The sequence below is a fragment of the Lygodium microphyllum genome, chromosome 12, assembly GCF_053477565.2.
Source record: "Lygodium microphyllum isolate KBCC chromosome 12, Lygodium_microphyllum_v1.1.10, whole genome shotgun sequence".
NCBI lineage: Eukaryota > Viridiplantae > Streptophyta > Polypodiopsida > Schizaeales > Lygodiaceae > Lygodium > Lygodium microphyllum.
Window position 1 is genome coordinate 30,847,780 of NC_141146.1, and position 20,571 is coordinate 30,868,350.

Here is a 20,571-nt window from a genome sequence, read left to right on the forward strand (position 1 = left end):
TGCCACTCCTTGACTTGCGTACCACGAAGATTTCCACTTCAAGGGGTAGTGGGAACTCTCCGCGCTCTGCAACTCTAAGGGAGAACCACGATCCTATTGCGAAAAAACTTCTATGGTAGCAATTGTGTCTGTCTTAGGAAGGTTCTATGGGTAGCATGGGCAGATGAATGGGTGGCTATGTGTGGCGGGGAGGAGCTAGACTGCCTATGAGCGGAGGATGTCGGCGTATGGCCCTCTCACCTCTTATAGAGGGGGAAGGGGTTGTCACCTGTACTGGATGGGAATCAGGGGGGGTGGTTGACGGGGTCAATGGTGGGGAGAGGGAGGATCGATGGATGGAGGGGTGGTCAGATGCACAAGGCGGGTGTAGGGCGGGTAGGGTGTGGGGGGTGTGGGCCCTCAGGTGAGGTGGCCTATGACGCCTCCTCGGGTGGTGGTTGTGTAGGCTTGTGGTCCTGCCAGGTGGGACAGGAAGGAGGGGCATGCGTGGTGTTCTGTCGGGGTGGCGATGCTTGCCCTTTTGCACCCTGCTGCCATGGCTGTGTTTGAGGGGCTGACTGCGGCCCCCCTTGCCGTCTCGCTCTTTGTTGTCTCTCGAAGCGTGTAAAGCCATCCACATCCATATGTGGGCCTGTCGGCGAGGTTGCCTTGTCTCCGAAGTGTGTGCACTCTGCTGCCTGATACCTAAAGTCATGGCAACAGAGGCATTGCCTTGGCTACCCAATCACAATAACCTGCTGCTTGAAAGAGTGTCCACCTGCCTCGATCTCTAGAAACTGTGGTATATCCTTTGTCTCTTTCACTACCACCTGTATCTTTGGGACTCCTGCGGCTATCACTGCATCTGCGAAAGAGGAAGAAAGGGCAGTGTTGAAGAGCCGTCCAAAGTCTTCCACTAACTAGCGATACTCCATTGCCTGTCCGGGGAACAGTAGGGTGACCGGGTGTCTCAGGAATCTGTTGTGGAGTGCAAATGCCTCCAATGTGAAACCACTATACGAGGGGATCATGTGGATGGTCCCCTTCGTGGAAGCATAGGGTGAATTGGCCAGTAGCTCACGAGATGTGTCTGCCGAGGTGAGTCGTACCATGAAGATTCCTTGACCCATTAGAACTGCCTTCACGATCTGCCTTGTGCCGATGCACAGCGTGGAGTGAAGGCCATCCCAAAGCTGGGCCTTGGATGGGGAATGTCCTACTACCTGACCAAAGATCGTTGTTTCTTTTAGCTCCAGCTCTGTGGCACAGATAGCTAAGAGTTGTTCCTCAGAAAGGACGACGCTCAAGATATTTGACTAGCGGGTACTCGTAGAATGCACCGGTGTCTGACTAGAGGTTTCCATTGCGCGTCCTTGCTGAGAACCTACCAATCACGCTACTGTGCTACCGGAGGGGGGGGAGTGTTGCTGCAAATGGAGGGAGCAACGGGAACGGGGGGGGGGAGTCGGTGGTGAGGAGGGGGGGCAGATGCTCCTTTTTGGCGGTGGGGGAGGCGCTGGTCTCCATGGATTGCCGAATCTTGATGGAACACGTGGGTGGGGGGACCTTCTGGACAGAGTCGTAGGGCTAGGGAAGGGAGCTGACGGGGGAGGGTAGTGCAACGCGTCAGGATGGAAGGGTGGTGCAGCACGATGGGGGGGGGGGGGGGGGGAGCGTAAATAGGATGAGCTAGCAGAAGAAGGGGCACAACGCGTCAAGATTTAGGGGGAGCGTAGCGTGACAGAAACGAGTGGGGAAGGCGTAATGCTGTGGGAGGAGAGGGGAGAGCTGGGTGCAATGGCGGCAGCAGCGTGATGGGCTAGGGAGCGTTTTTTTTTGTTGCATGCTCGGCATGAGTAGAGGAAACGATTGCTCAAAGAAGATCCACTCCTCGAAAGTCAAATGTGGTGGTGTAAGAAGAACTTCATGGCACATAGGGTCCCTCTTTGAATCGGAAGGAGAAGTAGGAGCCCCCTCTGAAGGCGAAGTAAGAAAATCCCCCTCTGAATCTAGTCTGAGAGACAAAGGGAATCCAACCACTCATGGCTCACAGACTGCGAAGCATCTGATGACAAAGTAAGTGCTACCAGTCGTACCGAAGAAGGTATCAAGGGGTCCGAAGAAGTTGGAAAGCACCCAAAAGTGGCCTCCCGAACCTGAGTGGAAAAGGGTGGGGAAGGAGGCTTAGGATGAGCCCAGGGTGGGGAACAGTTGCGGGCTCTTAGGAGAGTGGACTGTGGAGGAGATGTAGGCCATGGAAGCCACTGTACCCAGAAGTGGGTGGGGGAAACCTCCGTGCAGTGGGGTGGTCTCCAGGAGGGCTTATCAACTCATAAGGTCTTAGAGCCACTCTGTGCTTGAAAGGACTTAGTGCATGTCGGTTGGAACTTATTGCCTTGAGCATAATACTCCGATAGCCAATGCAGAACGATTTGTGTGGCCTAGAAAGGAGAGGTGGCACAGGAAGTGCCAGGTGGGAGATACATATACTCTGGGGGGGTGGGGAGCAAATGTCGATGTCGACAGTCATCGGTGGAATGACCATTCTTTCCACAGTAGGAACACCCAGTAGAGTGGCAATTTATGGGTGGAGATGCCATGGTACCGGTGTGCCAAACTGGAGAAGGAAGGGTGGGAGGGAGAAAAAGGAGATCTCTCAACGCGTAGCGGAAATGATAGAGAAATCAAATGTTGATGCTGAACCCATCACCAGTCTTTGTCTTCTCTGATGAGGAGGATCTTTGTGGCTCTCTGAGCACCTCCAGCTCTAATACCATGTCAGAATTACTAAGTGACCAGAGAGACAATAGGGTTTGTGAGGGAAAACACAGTGTGTACGGCAAACATTGAAAGAGAAAAGAAACACAGAAGATGATGAAAGATGAATCATACTGATGAAATGAATCTGATACAAGGGTGTTGTAGCACAAAGGAAGCCTTGGAGTGCAGGGAGACTGCCAAAGAAGCCTCTGAGTCTGCAAACATAGGATGAGGAGGTGTCGCTTGGAGCAGGGAGATTGCCGTCGAAGGGTGAGAAGCCTTTGAATCTGCAAACGTAGGGATTAAGAGTGGTACCTACAAGCAGGGAGATAGCTGATGAAGCCTCCATCTGCAAACACAAGCTGGATGAGGTGACGCTAGTTGCTGGGAGTGACCCCAGGTGGAGAGGATGAGCAAGATGCTGAAAACGCAGTTGAAGATAGCCTCTGGGAGTGAAACGCCAACTGTGAAGCGCAAGGTGCAACTTCCTCTGATGAAGGTAACACCTACTAGAGAGAAACAATGGATGGTGGGGAACCTCCTTGGTAGCCAAATGCAAGAAGATGGTGCCGCCAAAAGGGTGGAGGATGACACCAGATAAGGTGGATGTTGACACCGAGAGAGAGTGTGGACTCCAAACGCAAGGTGTAGGAGCAGAGAAGATGCTGTCACCAACAATGGAGGTTGGATGCCAGCTGAAGAGCACAGTGCCACCATAAACGCAGCCAACTGGAGATGAAGGTTGGTGCCAGGAGATTGTGGAGATGATGGTTGGAGAGGAGAGAGAGAGAGATGATGGAAGAGAGAGTGTCAAAAGAGTGACGAAGAGAGAGTGGCAGTGACGGACTGAAGGATCAGCCGTAAGGAATGAATGAGAGAGTGGCCCATGTGCAATCAGTCTAGGATGGCGCCCCTTTTGGAGCTGCAAACCCTAAACGCAAAACGCAACTGCCGGTGAAGGGTTTCTCAACACCTCATAGTCACGGCTATGTGAATGCCGATTGTCACGGTCTTAGTTGTAACTTTGATGGTCCTTGCAGCCCGGGTCCACACAATCCCCCCAATCACACTCATCGGCCATAGATGTGCTTCAAGAAAACCAGCAAAAAGCACAAGAAAAGACTGCTGCTCTGGATATTCTCCACCTCTTCAGGGCCCGTTGGTCTGCTGGGCAGCAAAATACTGATGTGCAGCAGTGTAGATGGGAAGTATCCGAGGCGGGAGTGGCCACATGCTGCTGGGAAGATGTGTTGAAGTGAAAACACAGGCTGGCCAGGGTCTGCAGGCTTGAAATGCAGTCTGTAGAGGGCTGAAAACAACTTAAGACAGCTGGGAAAGAATGAATGTGCAGAAAATGCAGATGTTCTGACCTGAAAGGATGATGCTGGCACCTGAAACCGGCTGTGTAGTAGGTATGAGGTGCCACCTGGCTGGTACAGCAGCCTTCAGAGTGAAACACTGCAGTATGGTTGGTCATCAGCCAGCAAACACAGACCTGGAAGGGTTTGTCCCTACAAATGCAACTGGGAGGGCAGAAACAGGCCTCCCTGGTCACAAATGGTGCAAATCCAGGGCCAGCAGTAGGGAAAGGTGACACCTGGCTGGTAGCAATGTGAACAGCATCTCCACTTCATCGTCTCTGGTGCCCACCGAGGCTCTGATAACGTGTGAGAGTGCACACTCACAGTTTCGATGTTTCGTGTCAAATTTCCATCACCAATTAGAAGCAGATCCTTACTTGATAGCGCATACTACTTGAGATGTTTGGGCTATATTTATGGTACATTAAACTTGACTTCTCTGCCATAATCCTTAAAAGTGCATCTTTTAGTCTTTGTGATTTGGTGACGTGATTTTCCTCTTCATCATGCAGTATGTTATGAATATTGTCTGAGAGGAAAAGGTTTTCTTTCATCAGGACTGTTGCAAGTTCAATAATCAATATTCCCTGTCACTTTTCGTGGTTTTTAACAAATACTTACAAGCCTGCCTTCTGTTTGCAGTGGGCGAGCAAAGGACAGTTTTCTTTCAGGGACAAATTGGTTCACATTTTCTGAAGAAAGAACAAACCAACAATTTTCGGTTTCCACATCTACGTCAGACCATCAAGATAGACAGCGGAGCCACAATACATCTTCTAACAGCAGCAGTGTTAATGATGAAGTCATTATTGGTGAGGATGATGAGCTTAGTGATACAGCTACTTCTGACGACACTTTTTTAACCGATGGGTGTAAAAACAAGTTTGGGACTGACAGCCTTGGAGTGGATGAAGGAGATGTTTCAGGTCAATTGGGACAGGTGGCTCTAAGGAACAACTTCTCTGAAGACGATCCACAAAATTTTGAAGCAGCTAACATGACAAGGTGTAGGCCTGTTGAAGACAGAGATGCCTGTACGGAGACAATGGCAGATGCAAGTGTGTGTAGCAATCTTGGGGGAGGTAATGCAGAGTTAGAGGGTGAACAAACTGGTCAATTGCTGTTTGATGAAGCAGTTCAATATCTAGGTGTAGAGTCTGAAGGCACTGCAAAGGCTATGGAGCATGCTCTAAAGGAAGGCATAGTTGCAGAGGCTGGACCAATCCATCCAGTGAAGCATCCATTACAAACAGAACTCCAGTCCCAGAGTAGTGACATGGTAGGGGATTATGCATATAGTGATGTGAATTATTGGAGAAGTGACTTTAATCCATCACTTACTGAAGTGGAATCACTTTGAGATGCAAGAATCAAGTCACTCGATTGGGCAGGCTTGAGGTGGAACGTACACCTGTCCACTAACTTCACGAAGCTTGTAATGGCATTAAGGGGAGAGAAACATGTTGCATCTCTTTCTTACCTATGCCCATGCTTGTATTTTAGGTAGGTTCTCTCAAGCTCTCTTATTAATACTCATTCTTCACTGGGCTCTCTGCAGTTAGAGTTATGGGCCCTGCTGTATATTAGGTTCCCTCAAAATTCATTCCTTGTCGAGGTTCACAGAGTTCTTGAAGGGAGCTAGATGTGATTGTCGATTCTCTCACAAGGGGGATGCATTGAGGTTGTATGATCACACCTTCAGTTTCTTTTTAATGGAAGGCCATAGCCTCAAAGACAGCCTAACCTGTATTATTCTGTCCAAAGGGCAGTTTGCTTGGACTTGCAGAAGAGTAGCCACACCAGATGGGTGGTTGAGGGGCAGCTGTTTGCCTGCTTATTGCAAAACATCCATGTGAAACTGGAATCGCCATGGAATATATAGAACTTTCTTGATCACTTCATTTCTAGCAGATGAATTTCAAATGAGCTAACAGAGATCTCCATTATGAATGGGAGTCATATGCTCAAACTTCTATGCACACCAGCAGATTTATTCAAAATAAACTAACAAGAGTTTCCAATATGAACTTAAATCCTACACTCAAACTACTGTTCACACCAAGGTATGCTCAAATTTGTTGAAGCCTCTAGGGAAATGTCCTGTCAAATGTCTATGTATTTTCCAGTGGAAATTTAGAATTAAAAATAAGATTTCATGATCATTTGTTCTGTGCCTAATTTCCACCACCCTAGCAGCTCATGCTGTTAAAGCCTTGCTATTCTGAACAGGCAGATTTGATGGTGTATTGACCTTTCACCTGAAGTAAATTGAATATCTTTGATGAAGTCTAGAAACACTACTGGAAGTTGAGGATGCTGGGCCACTCTCACTCCATTGAGGTACTCTTTGACAGGTGGTTTTTTGGTAGAATCGACCAGGTTGCCGAAAGTACCATGATTCTAGGCTGATTGAGCATCCCAACAGCAAACGATGACTTGGTGTAGGCAAATCAAAGGTATGGTCATGTGAGTTTGTTTCATAGAAACATGAAACAGCCGGAATGGCCCCCCGGCATGCAGAATCGTGCCAGGGGTTGCGATTTCATGTACCCCTAAAGCAATTCCACATTGTATCTGGTTTTGACATTGTGTTGTCTTCATCACCTATATATTGTTTATTCTCCATTTAGTTAGTCAAAGCATTAGATGACAGCTATTTTGGGACTTCAAAAATTTCCATGACTTTCAGATGTAAGATTTTGGTCTCTGGCCTTTTGTAGGCATTAATCTCTCTCTCTCTCTCTCTCTCTCTCTCTCTCTCTCTCTCTCTCTCTCTCACATTGTATCAGCTAGGACTTTTATTTTAGTTGCCTTTCATTTATATTTATTATTTTCTTCTAAACTACTATATCACAATACATATGATTGTAACTCCTAGTCTCATAGGTCATATTTATATTTATTATTTTCTTTCAAACTACTATATCACAATACAAATGATTGTAACTCCTAGTCTCATAGGTCATATTGGCCTTTCATAGACATTAATAAACCATTTCTTTCATAGACATTAATAAACCATTTCATTTCATTTCTCAACCACTAATGTTTTCCTTTTAGGCAATTTTCACTTTTTCGACTAAAAATAAATGTCTAGAGAAAATGTGGCTAAAAATAGGGTCATTGTTTAGCCCCCAAAATCATACTGATAGCCTAAGGTTTGAAATTCTGATAAACCTTTTGGGTTTTTGTCACCTGAGAAGATTGTATGGAACTACGTTAAAGCATGCTAAAAGATACCTCTTTGTCACTAAACAGTGGTAAAATTTTCAAGGGAAGTGCTTGAAAACACACACAGAAACACAGACACACACACACACAGCCCTTTGCAATCACACTCGTAAAGGAACAAGGTTGGTACTTAACATACCCACATGTCCAGTGGCACACATTCTCGGTGGAGTTACGATTGAATAGTGTATTTTCTTGCCACTCAGACCACGCTGGATTTCCCTGAATGGAATGCCAAATCTTCAGGACATACATTTCCAATGTTATAAAGCACTCAAGTTCACATCTTCTTACACCTTACAATGCATTCATGTCACACTAGCAAAATCAAGTACCTATATGTTTGCAAAGATAAAAAGAAATCAAATTCACATCCTCTTACACCTTACAGCCCAATCATATTACACTAGCAAAATCAATAACCTGTAAGTGAGCTTGAATGTCTAGATTGTTGTTTGCAGCCTGAACCAGTCGATTAGCAATCCTTGTTAGGTGGCCAATGTTACCTAGCCTTGGAGATGCCTTACTGGGTGCCGGAAATGTAGGCTGTCAAAAATGACAGTCCTCAGAATTGGCTTCAGTTAAAAGCATACCATCATCATGTCAGTGACACAATGTTGAACCAGTTATTTCAGAACTATGTACAAGCATCTCATATTTGATCAAGTCCTTAGAAAGTAAACTACTACAGTCCACTTGCATTTTCGATTCCTCCTCGATGTACGAGGAGAACCATTTATATATCGTGAAATGCCTTCTCTTTTTGAAAAGAGAAAAATCTCTCGAAACCTAGGCTGGGACCTAATAAGTATTGGAAGCTCCTCCCTTGCTTGGTACTCACTTTAGTGGTTGATGTTTGCTGTTATCAATTTATGAAGCTCATTATCTAGACAAAGGTCAACATCAAAGACCTAGGTTGGACATCACACTTCATGGATCACAGCTCAACAGGAAGAACCAACAACAAGTGCAAGCATGAAATAGCTATTGTGCTTTTATAGTCATGAATTTCTAAAGCTTTGTCTGATAGTTAAAAACCAAACCACACTTATGAAATAGCTCTTGTGCTTTTATAGTCAAGAATTTCTAATGCTTTCTTTGATATTTTAAAACGAAACCACACTTCAATTAATTAGGATAGAGAAGAGAGAGCAGGTAATAAAAACATACCTAGGATAGAGAGCATCAACCTCCAAAATTTGCTTGACCAAATCACATTCCAACAAGAGGTGATTTATGAGCAACTTAGTATTGCTTTCAATGCATGAATTGATAATGTTCTCAATGTGATGATGAAGCAGATTGTTAAAGGGGTATCTGCAGAGCAAATGAAAGAAGTCATTTAAAATAGATGCTCAATAGTGAGATGCTCCAAAAACAAAACAAAACAGAAATGAAAAGCTAACTGAATGAATAGTGCAATGATAAAAATGTGTGTATGAGTAAATGCAACAAAAGTCTTAAGAATGAAAACCCAAGGACAAATTTCTATGGGCCCAACTCAATAGACTAAAGACCTAAGAGTTGAAAGATGGAGAAAATCCAAGGATGTTACCATCATTGCATATACCTACTCGTAAGTCTTTGCCAATGAAACTCCTAACAAGGTTGTCAAGTAGCCCTACGTGTAAGTGAATGTGAAATGGATGCATGAAGTGCAATCGAATTGGTACTCACAAAGCAATCAAACAACCCCTAAAGAGTAGAGGACGGTTATTGAGCTTATCTCTATGCCACATGTTCAAAAATGTGTGGCCAAAGGAGTAGATGGGGTAGCAACAAGAGGCATAACCCCATTGGATTGGCCAACGGGAGTCAAGGCAAGTCGTAGCAGTTTGCAAAGGTTTCTTAGGAGGGAGACCCTAGGCCTTAGTATGACACTTCTTTTCCACACGACTGCATCTCTGGCAATGTGTACGTATTTTTCTTAGGAGTTATTGCCAAATGGGTTTTGTTTCTTTGGGTCTGTTTGAAGAGGGGGAGTTACCCTTAGTTTGGCTTGCCTTTGCATCCTACAAGTTCTTGCCATTGCTGGTTTTACCTTAAAAAGAAGATGCAACTAGCCCTCTCTATGAGTAAGTATGTGTTGAGAATTTGCTATGGACTTGGTCCTGCAGCCTTGCATAAGACAAGAACTAGCACTTAAAACTTGTAGAAGGTCAGCAATCTAGGTACTAAGACAATGTGCTAGGTAATGGAAGTATTTTCGACACACTTGTTCAAGAAGATCATCGTCTAACTTCAAAAAGCCATTGGTGGCAAACTCAACGAGTAATTGCCAATATTCAGTCAACTTGACTTTCACATCATCCCCTTCCTTAATGAAAAACTCTAACAATAGGTCAAGTGCGATCCTTTGTTGCATAACGGTGAATGAGATGACTCCAATGCTTGGATGCGATGAGAAAATGTTGTAATTGAGTGTGGTGTGAGCTGATCAAGGCTACAATATAAGCTCTAGACCAATGATAAGATTTCAAAGTCCTTGAGATTCAAGCACTTGTTGTATCAAGATAACCAAGTGGTGAAATTTGACCCATTAAAACAAGTCTTATCTGTAAAGGTGTTTTTGGTCTTGCAACAAGAGTGGTAGTGCTACAAGATAAGGTATATAATGAAGGTAGGGTGGATAGGTTGGGGGAGTGGAATATGTAAAAAAATGCTCTAAACACAGAAAGCATAAAACCAATCGTATAATAAAGCATAGATTGATAAACTCAGAATATAGTTAGGCATAGGGTTAGGGTAACTCAAACAATGAAGGCAATGAATAATAAAGTGAATGAATAATGAATATATAGTGCTCATGCAGCAAACACACTATACAGTGAATATTGAACCTTGAACTCTCATATATCTAGGATCAAGGTAGAGGTTATGAGCTATAGAGTGTGTCATACTCCGAACGGATCCCAGGTTGTAGCAAAGGTAGCCTTCGATTGTAGAACATCAACAAACACAGTCAAGGAAGGTTGGATTTGATGGAAACGGCCTTGTAAAAGAGATAAAGACTAAAAACGCAAGTACCTGAGGAGAGAGAAAATCCGCACAACTAGTAGATGCAAATGCAGATAAGAGAGGTGAGACAATGTCAGGCAGCAGCCAAAAACTGCAAATGCAGCATTCAAAGGAAAGAGAATCATGGCGACAGCAGACAACAGGTGACGGAAGTATCCAATAGTGAGCGATAGTACCCGACTATAGGTGGCAGCTCCACATGCCTAGTGACAGCAGCAAACGTATACACAAGGCTTGAATCATATGCCAAATGGTAGCAAGCGGTAGTGGAAGCTCTAAGTGCAATTTCCTCTGTGAATAGTGTGTGGACAACACAGTTATGGCTCTTGAAACCTGCAAAAATGAGATGGAGGGAGAGTAGCGGCTTGCATGCTATTTTTAGAAAATTTGGGATACTCAAATTAGGGTTTTCTATGTGGAATACAATAACTCTCTAGGATCATACTTATTAAAATAATAGGATTTCTTCATTAAATAAGCATATTTTCGGGTTGTTTAAGTCAAGCCAATGCATTTTTAGCTCAATGCCTCGTGTTAGGTCCAAAACAAAGCCCATGAGAAATAAGCTCTTAGCTCTTAAGATATATATTGTTTTACCCTGATAACAGATATTGTAGAACTGGTCGTTTAACCACCTGGTTAAAATATTTGCAATGTTGTCACTTGACTGTACAAACTCTAGGCGAATGATGCCTAGCTCAAATTGTTCTTTGGTGAAGTAATAGTAAACCGCCACGTGTCATATCCGAGGGAAGATGATAGGATTATCCCCAAGGACAATGGCACTCTACTTGTTGTCGCAGTAGACAGCTATAAGCAACTTGCAAGGGAATTGAAGCGCAACCAGTAAGTTTCTCAAATAGATGGCCTCTATAGTGCCATCGAAGAGAGTCTGATACTTTGCCTCGACCGTGGGAGCCGCCACCATCTCTTGCTTACGACTGACCCAAGAGATGGTTGTCGTACCTAAGGTACAGAGAGCCTCCATGCGAATGTCGGTATCAAGATCTCCCACCAGTCAGAATTAGTGTACCCTTGCAAGCATAAACCATCTCCGTAAGTTAGCCCAAAATGATAGGTATATCTTAAATATGTTAATACACGACAATCCAATGAGACATTCTAGGCACATTAAAATATTGACTTAGCAAACTAACTGAGAATGCAAGATCTAGCCTACTATGAATCAACCAAAGTAATTTTCCTAGAACATAACGATAGATACAAGCATCAAAAGGCAGACTTGAGATATCCTTGTGTAGATGGACACTGAGATCTAGAGGCATTCCCACTAAACATATTTGATCAATGCAATAATGTTCCACTAGTTGTAGTGTGTACTTTTGTTGTGACAGAAATATACTTTTCTCAGATCTAACAATCTCCACTCCCAAGAAATAAGACATCCTAAGTCTGTCATCTCAAAGGTAGCACAAAGTTGTGCCTTAATTTTTGCGAGAGCTGCACAATCTAAGCTAGTGAATAGTATATTATCAACATATAGCACGATATAGCTAATCCTCGCGCTAGGGGTGTGAACATATAGATTTGGATCATAGGGGATAAAATGGTATCCATGAGTTCGTAAAAACTCGTCCATCCTGTAGACGATGGCGCTTGTTACGCCCATAAATAGCTTTCCACAAGCAAAATACCATACCACTATGGCAAGCAGAAGAAAAGCTGGGTCTACTCCGCATAGACTCTTCTCCAAATAACCATTCAGAAATGCACTTTTGATGTCCACTTGATAGATCAACCAACTGTAGCAAGCGGCAAGCGCAAGCAACAAAGGAAATGACATCAACCGAGCAGTAGTTACGATGGTTTCTTCATGGTCAATGCCATGCTTTTACCTAAAACCTTGCACTACAAGGCAAGCCTTGTATTTCTCTAAAGTACCATCGGACTTTAGCTTGCTCCTAAAGATCCACTTTGTCTCAATGACGTGCTTGTGACTAAGACGATCCAGGAGGGTCCAAGTCTCAGTGTTAACAACCACAATAATGAGACGTCAATGAGGTTTGACATCCACAAGACTGTCCACGCGATTGAGAGTTAGACTATTGAGAGTCTCTCCCACGGCAGGCATTACTACTGTTACCATTATTGTCTCTAACTGTCAAAGCATGAGAGGTGCAAGAAGCATCGACATTCTTTTTGTTAAACTCTTTAATCAAGAGTGCACCCTCTACATCCTACATGAGATTTGCGAGAGGTGCGCTCCTACCATTATTCCAAAGGTGCTCATCAAGCTTTGATGCGAAGAACATAAAATGTGTCATGTTTAGGACAGTGTGGTTCCTACACTATATGACTCCTTTCTACGCAAGAGAGTTGGTAGAGGTGAGTTGGTGTGCAATGCCCTGCTCCTGTAGAAACTCAGAAAACTTGTGGGGGGGAAACTCACCACCAAAATCACTCCTCATAGTACCCACACGACAACTAGTCTAGTTATGAGCCAACAACACCCAAGCATTGAAATAAGTGAAAGCATCGGACTTGAGCTTGAGGAAATACACCCACACGTATCTGCAGAAATCATCCACTATCAAAGAGAAGTGCATTGCGTCATTTAAGGCAGCAATGGATGTGGGATCACAAAGATCTACATGAACAAGCCTAAGGGATTCATAAGCACGAGTGATAGATTGCATAGGAAAGAGTGTAAGATGCTACTTACCTAGCTAACATGCTTTACAAACCTCTGGAGATAGTTTTAGGCATGGAAGGCCATGAACCCTCCCCTGATGTGATAGCTCACAAAGAGAGTCATAGCCAAGATGTCCTAAGCAAAAATGCCAAAGATGCTTAGAGTCTGTAGGCTCCCATGTGTAGTAGCCAAAGCTTGGAAGCGATGAAACTCAAAATCATCCACAATGGACTTCGTAAGAAAATGGGTCATGTGTTAAAGGCCATTAGGCTATGCCTTGCCGCGAGCAATTATTAAATCAATCTAAGAGTCTAAGACCTCTCCTATGGTCGCTCTGAAGAAAACTACTCGCCGCAACTAGCAAAGCTACTAAATGGACAACAACTTCACCCCAAGTTGGATGACATGATAGACATTATCCAATGAAGCAAGATTTGGACCTAGGTTAGTGAAAAATTTAACACGATTGTAGACCTGAATCGTGACTGAAGAGTTATTTCCTACAAAAACAATCCAAGCTACAGGGGCTTGAGAAATAAAAATGTCCGCTCTACGAGTCATGGAATGGGTAGCTTCATTGTCCACAAGGCAAACAAGTACCGACGTGCTCTATTGCGACCAGTGGGCCTTTGTAGCCACCTCATCAAGAGGCAACACAGATGTGAATGAGACTCACATCCGATGTGGACCTTTGTAAACTGGTCGAACAAACCCTCTATATCTAGAGTCGGGTAGTTTTTCTCGACTATATTGATGAACCGATAGCAATGTGGATCTGATCTCTCCACAGCCTTTGTTGAGGGTTGCTACCACCTTGCTTCCCTTGTTGAGGGTCATCCGACTGGGGTAAGGGGGTTTGAGTCTTAGATTTGGGTTGTGTGCCTCTTACCTTAGAGCAACACTCATCGTCATAATCGCCACCTTTTGACAATGTTGATAATACCTATTGTTTTTAGATACATTCTACCATCCAAGTTTAAGTATAGATTTATCGTTTCTTTGGGATTCACTAGCCCTATTTTGATTTTGATTTTGATTTTGATTTGAGTTTTGTGTGCCCTTGCCCTATTGCCCCCTTTGAGAAGATGTAGCAAAAGCCCCCTCTATCGAGGACGTATTATGAGATTGATTGCACAACCGTGCATAATGCATCAGTTGACACTCAAACTCATAAAATGTGGGCATATGAGGCTATGAAATCACATGCTGCACAAAATGGAAATATGTTCTTGGCAGCTTGTTAAGGAACAAGGTAACCTTATCGTTAGAGAACTTAGAACCCTTATTGGTTGAGAACTCGGCGAGGAGATGCCAACACTCAGCCAACTTGACTTTCAAGTTATCAGTGATTTTGAAATTTTGAAGCTTATAATCCAAATTGATGCAATGGGTCCTATCCCGAGTTGCATAGAAGTCAATCAAGTGTGCCTAAGGCTTAGGTGCTAAGTCCAAATGTTGAAGCTGAGAGTGAAACTCGAACAACAAGCCCTGCATAAGCTCGACAATAGCGGAGGCATTATGAGCCTTCCATGAGCGAACGACCTCTTATGGAACAAGGGCGGGATCAGGTTGGGGTTCCAACCCTTGTATTAAATTCCATAGGTTCTAAGAGTCTAAGACATGCCTCATCAAATTTGACCAAGTAGTGTAGTTTGACCCATTGAAACGAGTCTTTTCATTAAATGCATGCCTAGTAGATGAGGAACTAGAACCATGAGATGTTTGGGAAGATGAATAGATGGGATAAGATGGAGGACAAGATGGCTGTGGTGGTGGGGGATAAGAAGTAGCAGGGGGTAAAGATGGATATGTTGAAATAGGTTGTTAATCTCCAATGAGTGTTGATTGCTGGAGGTACCAAAACAGACATAGGTCCATATGATGCATAGGTGTAGGTAAAGACACTTGGACATGATAGCCTTGTCCTAATGTCGGCTAGGATACTACATAATGATTGAATAGTCCACTAGATAATGCCATAGAGACAAACTACTATACCAAACGATCCACACTCCAAGAATGCTCTAGAGAGGGAAAACTCGAAAGTATGTGTGTGGGAGGTCGCACCTCCATATCATAGGTACACCACTCAAAAACAGGTATGTAGAGGACCTAAAGGCTATGCCTAAATGTACAAAACCCCCTAGTGTGGTGTATGGTGGATAATATGGTGTACTTAATGGAAGCGGAAATAAAGGTGTAAAGGAAAATGAAGGAGGGATGGGTGGAAGCTGAAATGGATTTGTGATGTATGTTATTGTGGGAAACGTCGTCGGTTCCTTTTGTCCATTAAATGCACTAGATGAAGATGCACCCACTCCATATTAACCATAAGAAATAAAATCATTTGAAGAAAAAGGAAGGGTAAGAATACTTACTGGTTCTTCTTTGAGCTTTTTACCTAGTTTTGAGTTGATTAAGAAATACATGTCTTTCGCATTACTCACAAACCAAAGCTTGTTTTAAAGAGTCTCTTATTGATGAGCTTCCCCAATCCAACAGAAAATACAGAAGCAATTGGCATATAATCTAAAATAATAGGGTTTGTACCAGGCATTGGAGAAAACGCAATGATGCAGCCGGTAGTCCAAGAGAGAGAAAGACTAAAAACGCAAGTACCTGAGGAGAGAGAAAATTTGCACAATAGCTATTAGATGCAAACACAAATGACAGAGCTGGGCAGCCAAAAAGTGCAAATGCAGCATTCACAGAAGATAGAAAATCCTAGCAATAATAGACAACACGTGGCAACAACATCGAATAGTGGGTGACGATACCCAACTGTAGGTGATAGCCTCACAGACCTGGTGACACTAACAAATACGTGCAGAATGCTAGAGTCAGACACCAAATGGTAGCAGGTGGCTGGAAGAAGCTCTGACCACAATGTCCTATATAAACGGTGTTGGGAATAAAGGCTTGCTGTGCCTTTTACAGTGTTCGTGTATAAACACACCCTTACACTCTTGCACTTTATATATATTATCAAACCCTAAAAAGTGGTACACTCATCTTTGTATCGAACATCATCAAGTGTTCCGTGCTCACTCTCCTCTCTAATGCTCTCTACTCTCTGTGTAATATCTTACTCGCTTGCCCTCAGCAAACTGGTAACAGAGCTAGTGACAGGCGTCAGGCCACGGGATAGGCGAGCAGGAGGAGTTGCAAGTGTCACAGGCAAGCAGGAGTTGCAGGTGTTGAAGTGCATGTTAGTGTTGTCGTAGGAGTTGCAGGTCGCAGGGCACGCACTGGGGCTCGAGCAGTTGACGATGGGCAAGGCCAGCGGGACGGCAACTAGGATGAGTTGCCACAAGATTGGCGCCTACCAGTGCACGGTGGCCAGGTGACGACGGGATGCCACGAGACTGGCACGCGGCGACCAGTCCACGGAGGCCACACGACGACAGAACGCCAGTCAACCTTTTTTTTATCTGAAATATATATATATTTTTTCCTTCTCTACCGTCCATTCACATGCAGAGGCATAAAGTGAAATTTTACCCAAGAAAATTGGGGCTTCTCTTCAATTTGGGGATCTCAGCGTGGGACAAGACAATTTGACTCAAAAATTGCACATTGGGTGCACATCTGTCCGAGAAATTTTAGGGATTCTAACATTTGCGGATTTTTTTCAATTTTACTAAAATGTGTGCACTTTGAATCCAAAAATTTGGGGCTTTTGCAAAATCCCTCCAATCTATGCAACAAATGCATCGTACATGTACTTGGGTACATGTATTGATGCAATATGGACGGATTATCCTCTAAAAGTTTGGGGCTTTTGATTAAAATTGTCAAATTTGTGCCCAAGAATGTCTTTAGAGCAAAAATTGTAGTGAAAATTTGGGGATTTCTCATGTAACTGGTGGCTTGGTCTCTAAATGTATCAGTAATTACTTGAGGCGGCTCACTGTTGGCTGGTACTTTTATGTATTGTGGTTACTTGTGCTACATTTGGGCTTATCTTTGGTGACTGATTAGTCAATTTGGGACTGCAAATTATGGTTGGAAACAATGACAACAATAATCTTTTGCACATCAAGAAACTTGAGGGTGCAAATAATTTTGCAATTTGACAAAAACAATGATACAATGTCTTGGTGCAGAAGAAACATGTAAAGTCTATGCAAATAAAGGGAATTAAAACCAATAGACATGGAACAAGACTAGTGGGATGACTTGGATGAGCTTGCTTGCTCTAACATTGAGCTCTCAATGTCAGACAATTTGCTCTTTAACATTGAGAAGCTGAATTCAGCATATACAATGTGGCAAAGCGTTGAAGAATTGTATACTCAGAAAAGTGTAACCAACAAGCTTTATTGGCTGAAAAAACTAATTGACTTTCGCATGAAAGAAGCTATAGCCATGTCTGTACATTTGAATGAGTTTAACTCAATTTTCAAACAGCTAATTGCTTTGTATTTTCATATCAACGAAGAGTGCAAAGCTACTTTTTTGCTATGTACTTGGCCTGAAAGTTGGGATACTTTCAGGATAGCTTTGAGTAGTGTCCAAAGCCTTTCAAGACTTTTGTGATAGCAAAGGGATTAAAAGAGAGCTTACTGTTCCCCATAATTTGTCCCAAAATGGTATTGGAGAGCGTATGAATAGGACCATTCAAAACAAGTTTCGTACTATACTGTTACATGCTGCTTTACCCCATGGATTTTGGAGAGAGGCTATTATGACAGCGGTATACTTGATTAATTGGCCACCAAACATGTCTTTAGGGGGGCGCTCGAGGGGGGGAGGAGGGGCAAGATGATCGGTTTCTCAAGAAGAGTGGTCAGGCAAGCCACCTTCCTATGCTCACTTGAGAGTGTTTGATTGCGAGGCATTTGTGCACATTCGCAAGAAAGAATGCATCAAACTTGAGTCAAAGTCATGTAAATGTATTTTCCTAGGATATGGTAATGAAGGTGAGATGGAGTATCGATTATGGGATCCTGAGAAAGGAAAAGTAGTGCGCAGCAATGATATTATCTTTTGGGAAGATCGCATGCACAAACAACCTGAAAAAACAGAGGAGGTCAGAAGGATTGTATTTCAGGAGGATAAGCCAATAGTACAACAAAGAATGTCCATTAGACATCAGCAAATAGGTGTTGTAAATATTCCTAAAAAATCATGGAATGATGCTGAAAATGATTAACAGGATCTTTCCCATGATTTTTCACAAATTTAGTAAGAACATGTTCCTTAAGAACAACCTAAACTAGTTGTACAACATACTGAACCTATAGGACAAGTTGTTAATGCAGATTTGCAGGCTAAACAACCAGTAAATCTTGGCCATTGGGTCCGTAGGCCGATCAGAGTGCAAAAATAGCCAGATAGGTTCATTCTTGATGTAAAGTGTGGCCAATTATGTCGTGTTAACAAATTGTGGTGAACCGTTATGCTTTCAAAAAGCAATGGACACACATGATAGTAAAAAAGGGCACAAAGCAATGCTATCAAAGATGGAATCCCTCACGACAAATGGCACTTGGGATTTTGTGCATTTGCCAAAAGGACAAAAAGTGCTACAATGCAAATGGGTTTACAAAATGAAAGTTACTTCTAGTTATTTGCCAAAGTACAAGGCATGCTTGGTTGCTAAAGCGTACAAGCAAGAACATGAAATTGATTTTGATGAAATATTTTCTCGTGTAGTCAAAATGACTACTTTGCGAACCATCTTAGCCTTGGTTGCATTTGAAGATATGAAACTCATATAGATGGATGTAAAAACCACATTCTTACATGGTGATCTACATGAGGAGATCTATATGTAGCAACCTGAAGGTTTTGCTATAGAGGGAAAATAGCACATGGTCTGTAAACTTAACAAGAGTTTGTATGGGTTGAAGTAGGCACCACGAGAAGGGTATCACAAATTTGATACATTCATTGTAATCTCAGGGATTTCATCGTTCTCAAGTTCATCACTACTTATACACCAAGAAGGCAACTGACAGCCTTATTCTCTTGGTTTTGTATGTGAATGGTATGTTGATTGCAGGCAAGGATGTTCATGCCTTAGACTCCTTGAAGCAGAGTTTACACAATAGCTTTGATATGAAATATCTTGGTGAGGCCAATCACATTCTTGGCATGCATATACTCAGAGATAGATCAAAGGTCTTTTTTATCTGTCACAGCAGGAGTATGTCACAAAAGTTTTGCAGTGTTTCAATATGGAGGGGAGGAAAGCCATGAGTGTACCATTGCCTCCATATATGAAACTTAGTGCAGATGAAAGTCCTACATCAGATGATGGAAAGGCTCAAAGGGCTAGGATACCCTATGCTTCAGTTGTTGATAGCTTCATGTATGCTATGGTTGCTAAACATCTTGACATTGCATTTGCAGTGGGAGTGGATAGCAAATACATGGCTTATCTGGCAAAAAGCATTGGGAAGCAGTGAAAGGTATCATGAGATACCCTCAAGGGCACTGGATTTGTGTATCTGCTTCGGTAAGCAGAAGTCGTCTGTTGTTGGGTTCACAGATGCAAACTATGTTGGCCATCTTGATTGCAAGAAGTGTACTTCAAGATATGTGTTCATGTACACAGATGGAGCAATCTCTTGGATATCTAAACTGTAAAAGTGTGTTGCATTGTGTTGAGCTAAAAATGCATTAGCTTCACTTAAACAGTCCCAAAACTTACTTAATTAATGAAGAAACCTTGTTTATTTAAAAGAAACACGATCCAAGAGAGTTTCTGTGTCCAATAAGCATAAACCCACTTGGGAGAGCCGAAACTTTCTATAAATACATATGTTGCCCTCCATTCAGTCAACAATCTCGGTTTTGCATATTTCAGGTGTTTCAACTTGTTGCCCACACCTTGTTCCCGGAGGAAATCTTAGACGAAGCTATCCATTGTTGTCTACATAAGTTAGCGCTTGATTTTCAGCCTCTGCAGGCTATCGCTAGACTGTCCTTGGCAGCTTTCTCTCTCCTGCAGGCTGTCCTGCCTGCGTTTTTAGTATTTCTCTCTCCTCACTATCATTTGCATTAGATCCGACTTCTCACTACTACGTTTGTTGGTGTTCTACATCCTGAGGCTGCCTTGCTGCAGTTTGGGATTTATTTAGAGTACGATATACTCTCTAGCTCATTAACCCTGCCCTGTTCCTTGAGATACAGGAGTTCGAGGTTTAGTATTCATTCACTACATAGCATGTTTGCTGCATGAGCATTGTATATTCAGCAGTTATATCACTTCAGTTATTTTCTATGTTCATTGTCTCTGAGTTTACCTAACCCTAACTAAGTTCTTTTATTAGTCTGTGCTTTGTCGTACGATTGTTATTTGTGTTTTCAGTGTCAGTGTATTTCTTTACATGGTATCAGAGCCTGGTACTCTCTAAGAAACTTAGGTCTTTGATCTGAAAGATCTCTGCAAGAAGCAAGAACAACAGTAGGTTCAAATGACTTCGAACACATCAATAGCAATTCAATCTCCAGAACAACCTATGTCAAGAACCGGGCATAATAGCTTGCTCCACAAAGTTTCGACATGGTGGAAGACACTTCTAACAATACGGAAGAAAGGCTATACAAGCTTTGTTAAAA

The 20,571-nt window shown here is 43.0% G+C and overlaps 1 protein-coding gene across 6 annotated transcripts in view; it reads left to right on the forward strand.

The window, feature by feature from the left end:
• LOC148027597 (uncharacterized) overlaps positions 1-6,886 on the forward strand; it is a 212,603-nt gene extending 205,717 nt beyond the window's left edge. For 3 of the 6 annotated variants that reach the window (XM_087689305.1, XM_087689307.1, XM_087689308.1), the window contains one exon: positions 4,743-6,448. In XM_087689305.1, coding sequence (XP_087545431.1) covers positions 4,743-5,460 — 718 coding nt within the window. In that variant the 3' untranslated portion in view covers positions 5,461-6,448. Of the gene's footprint in view, positions 1-4,742 lie in introns of all 6 variants that reach the window. The other 3 variants (XR_015692610.1, XR_015692611.1, XM_087689309.1) reach the window with 3 other exon arrangements.
• Positions 6,887-20,571: the final 13,685 nt, after the last annotated feature.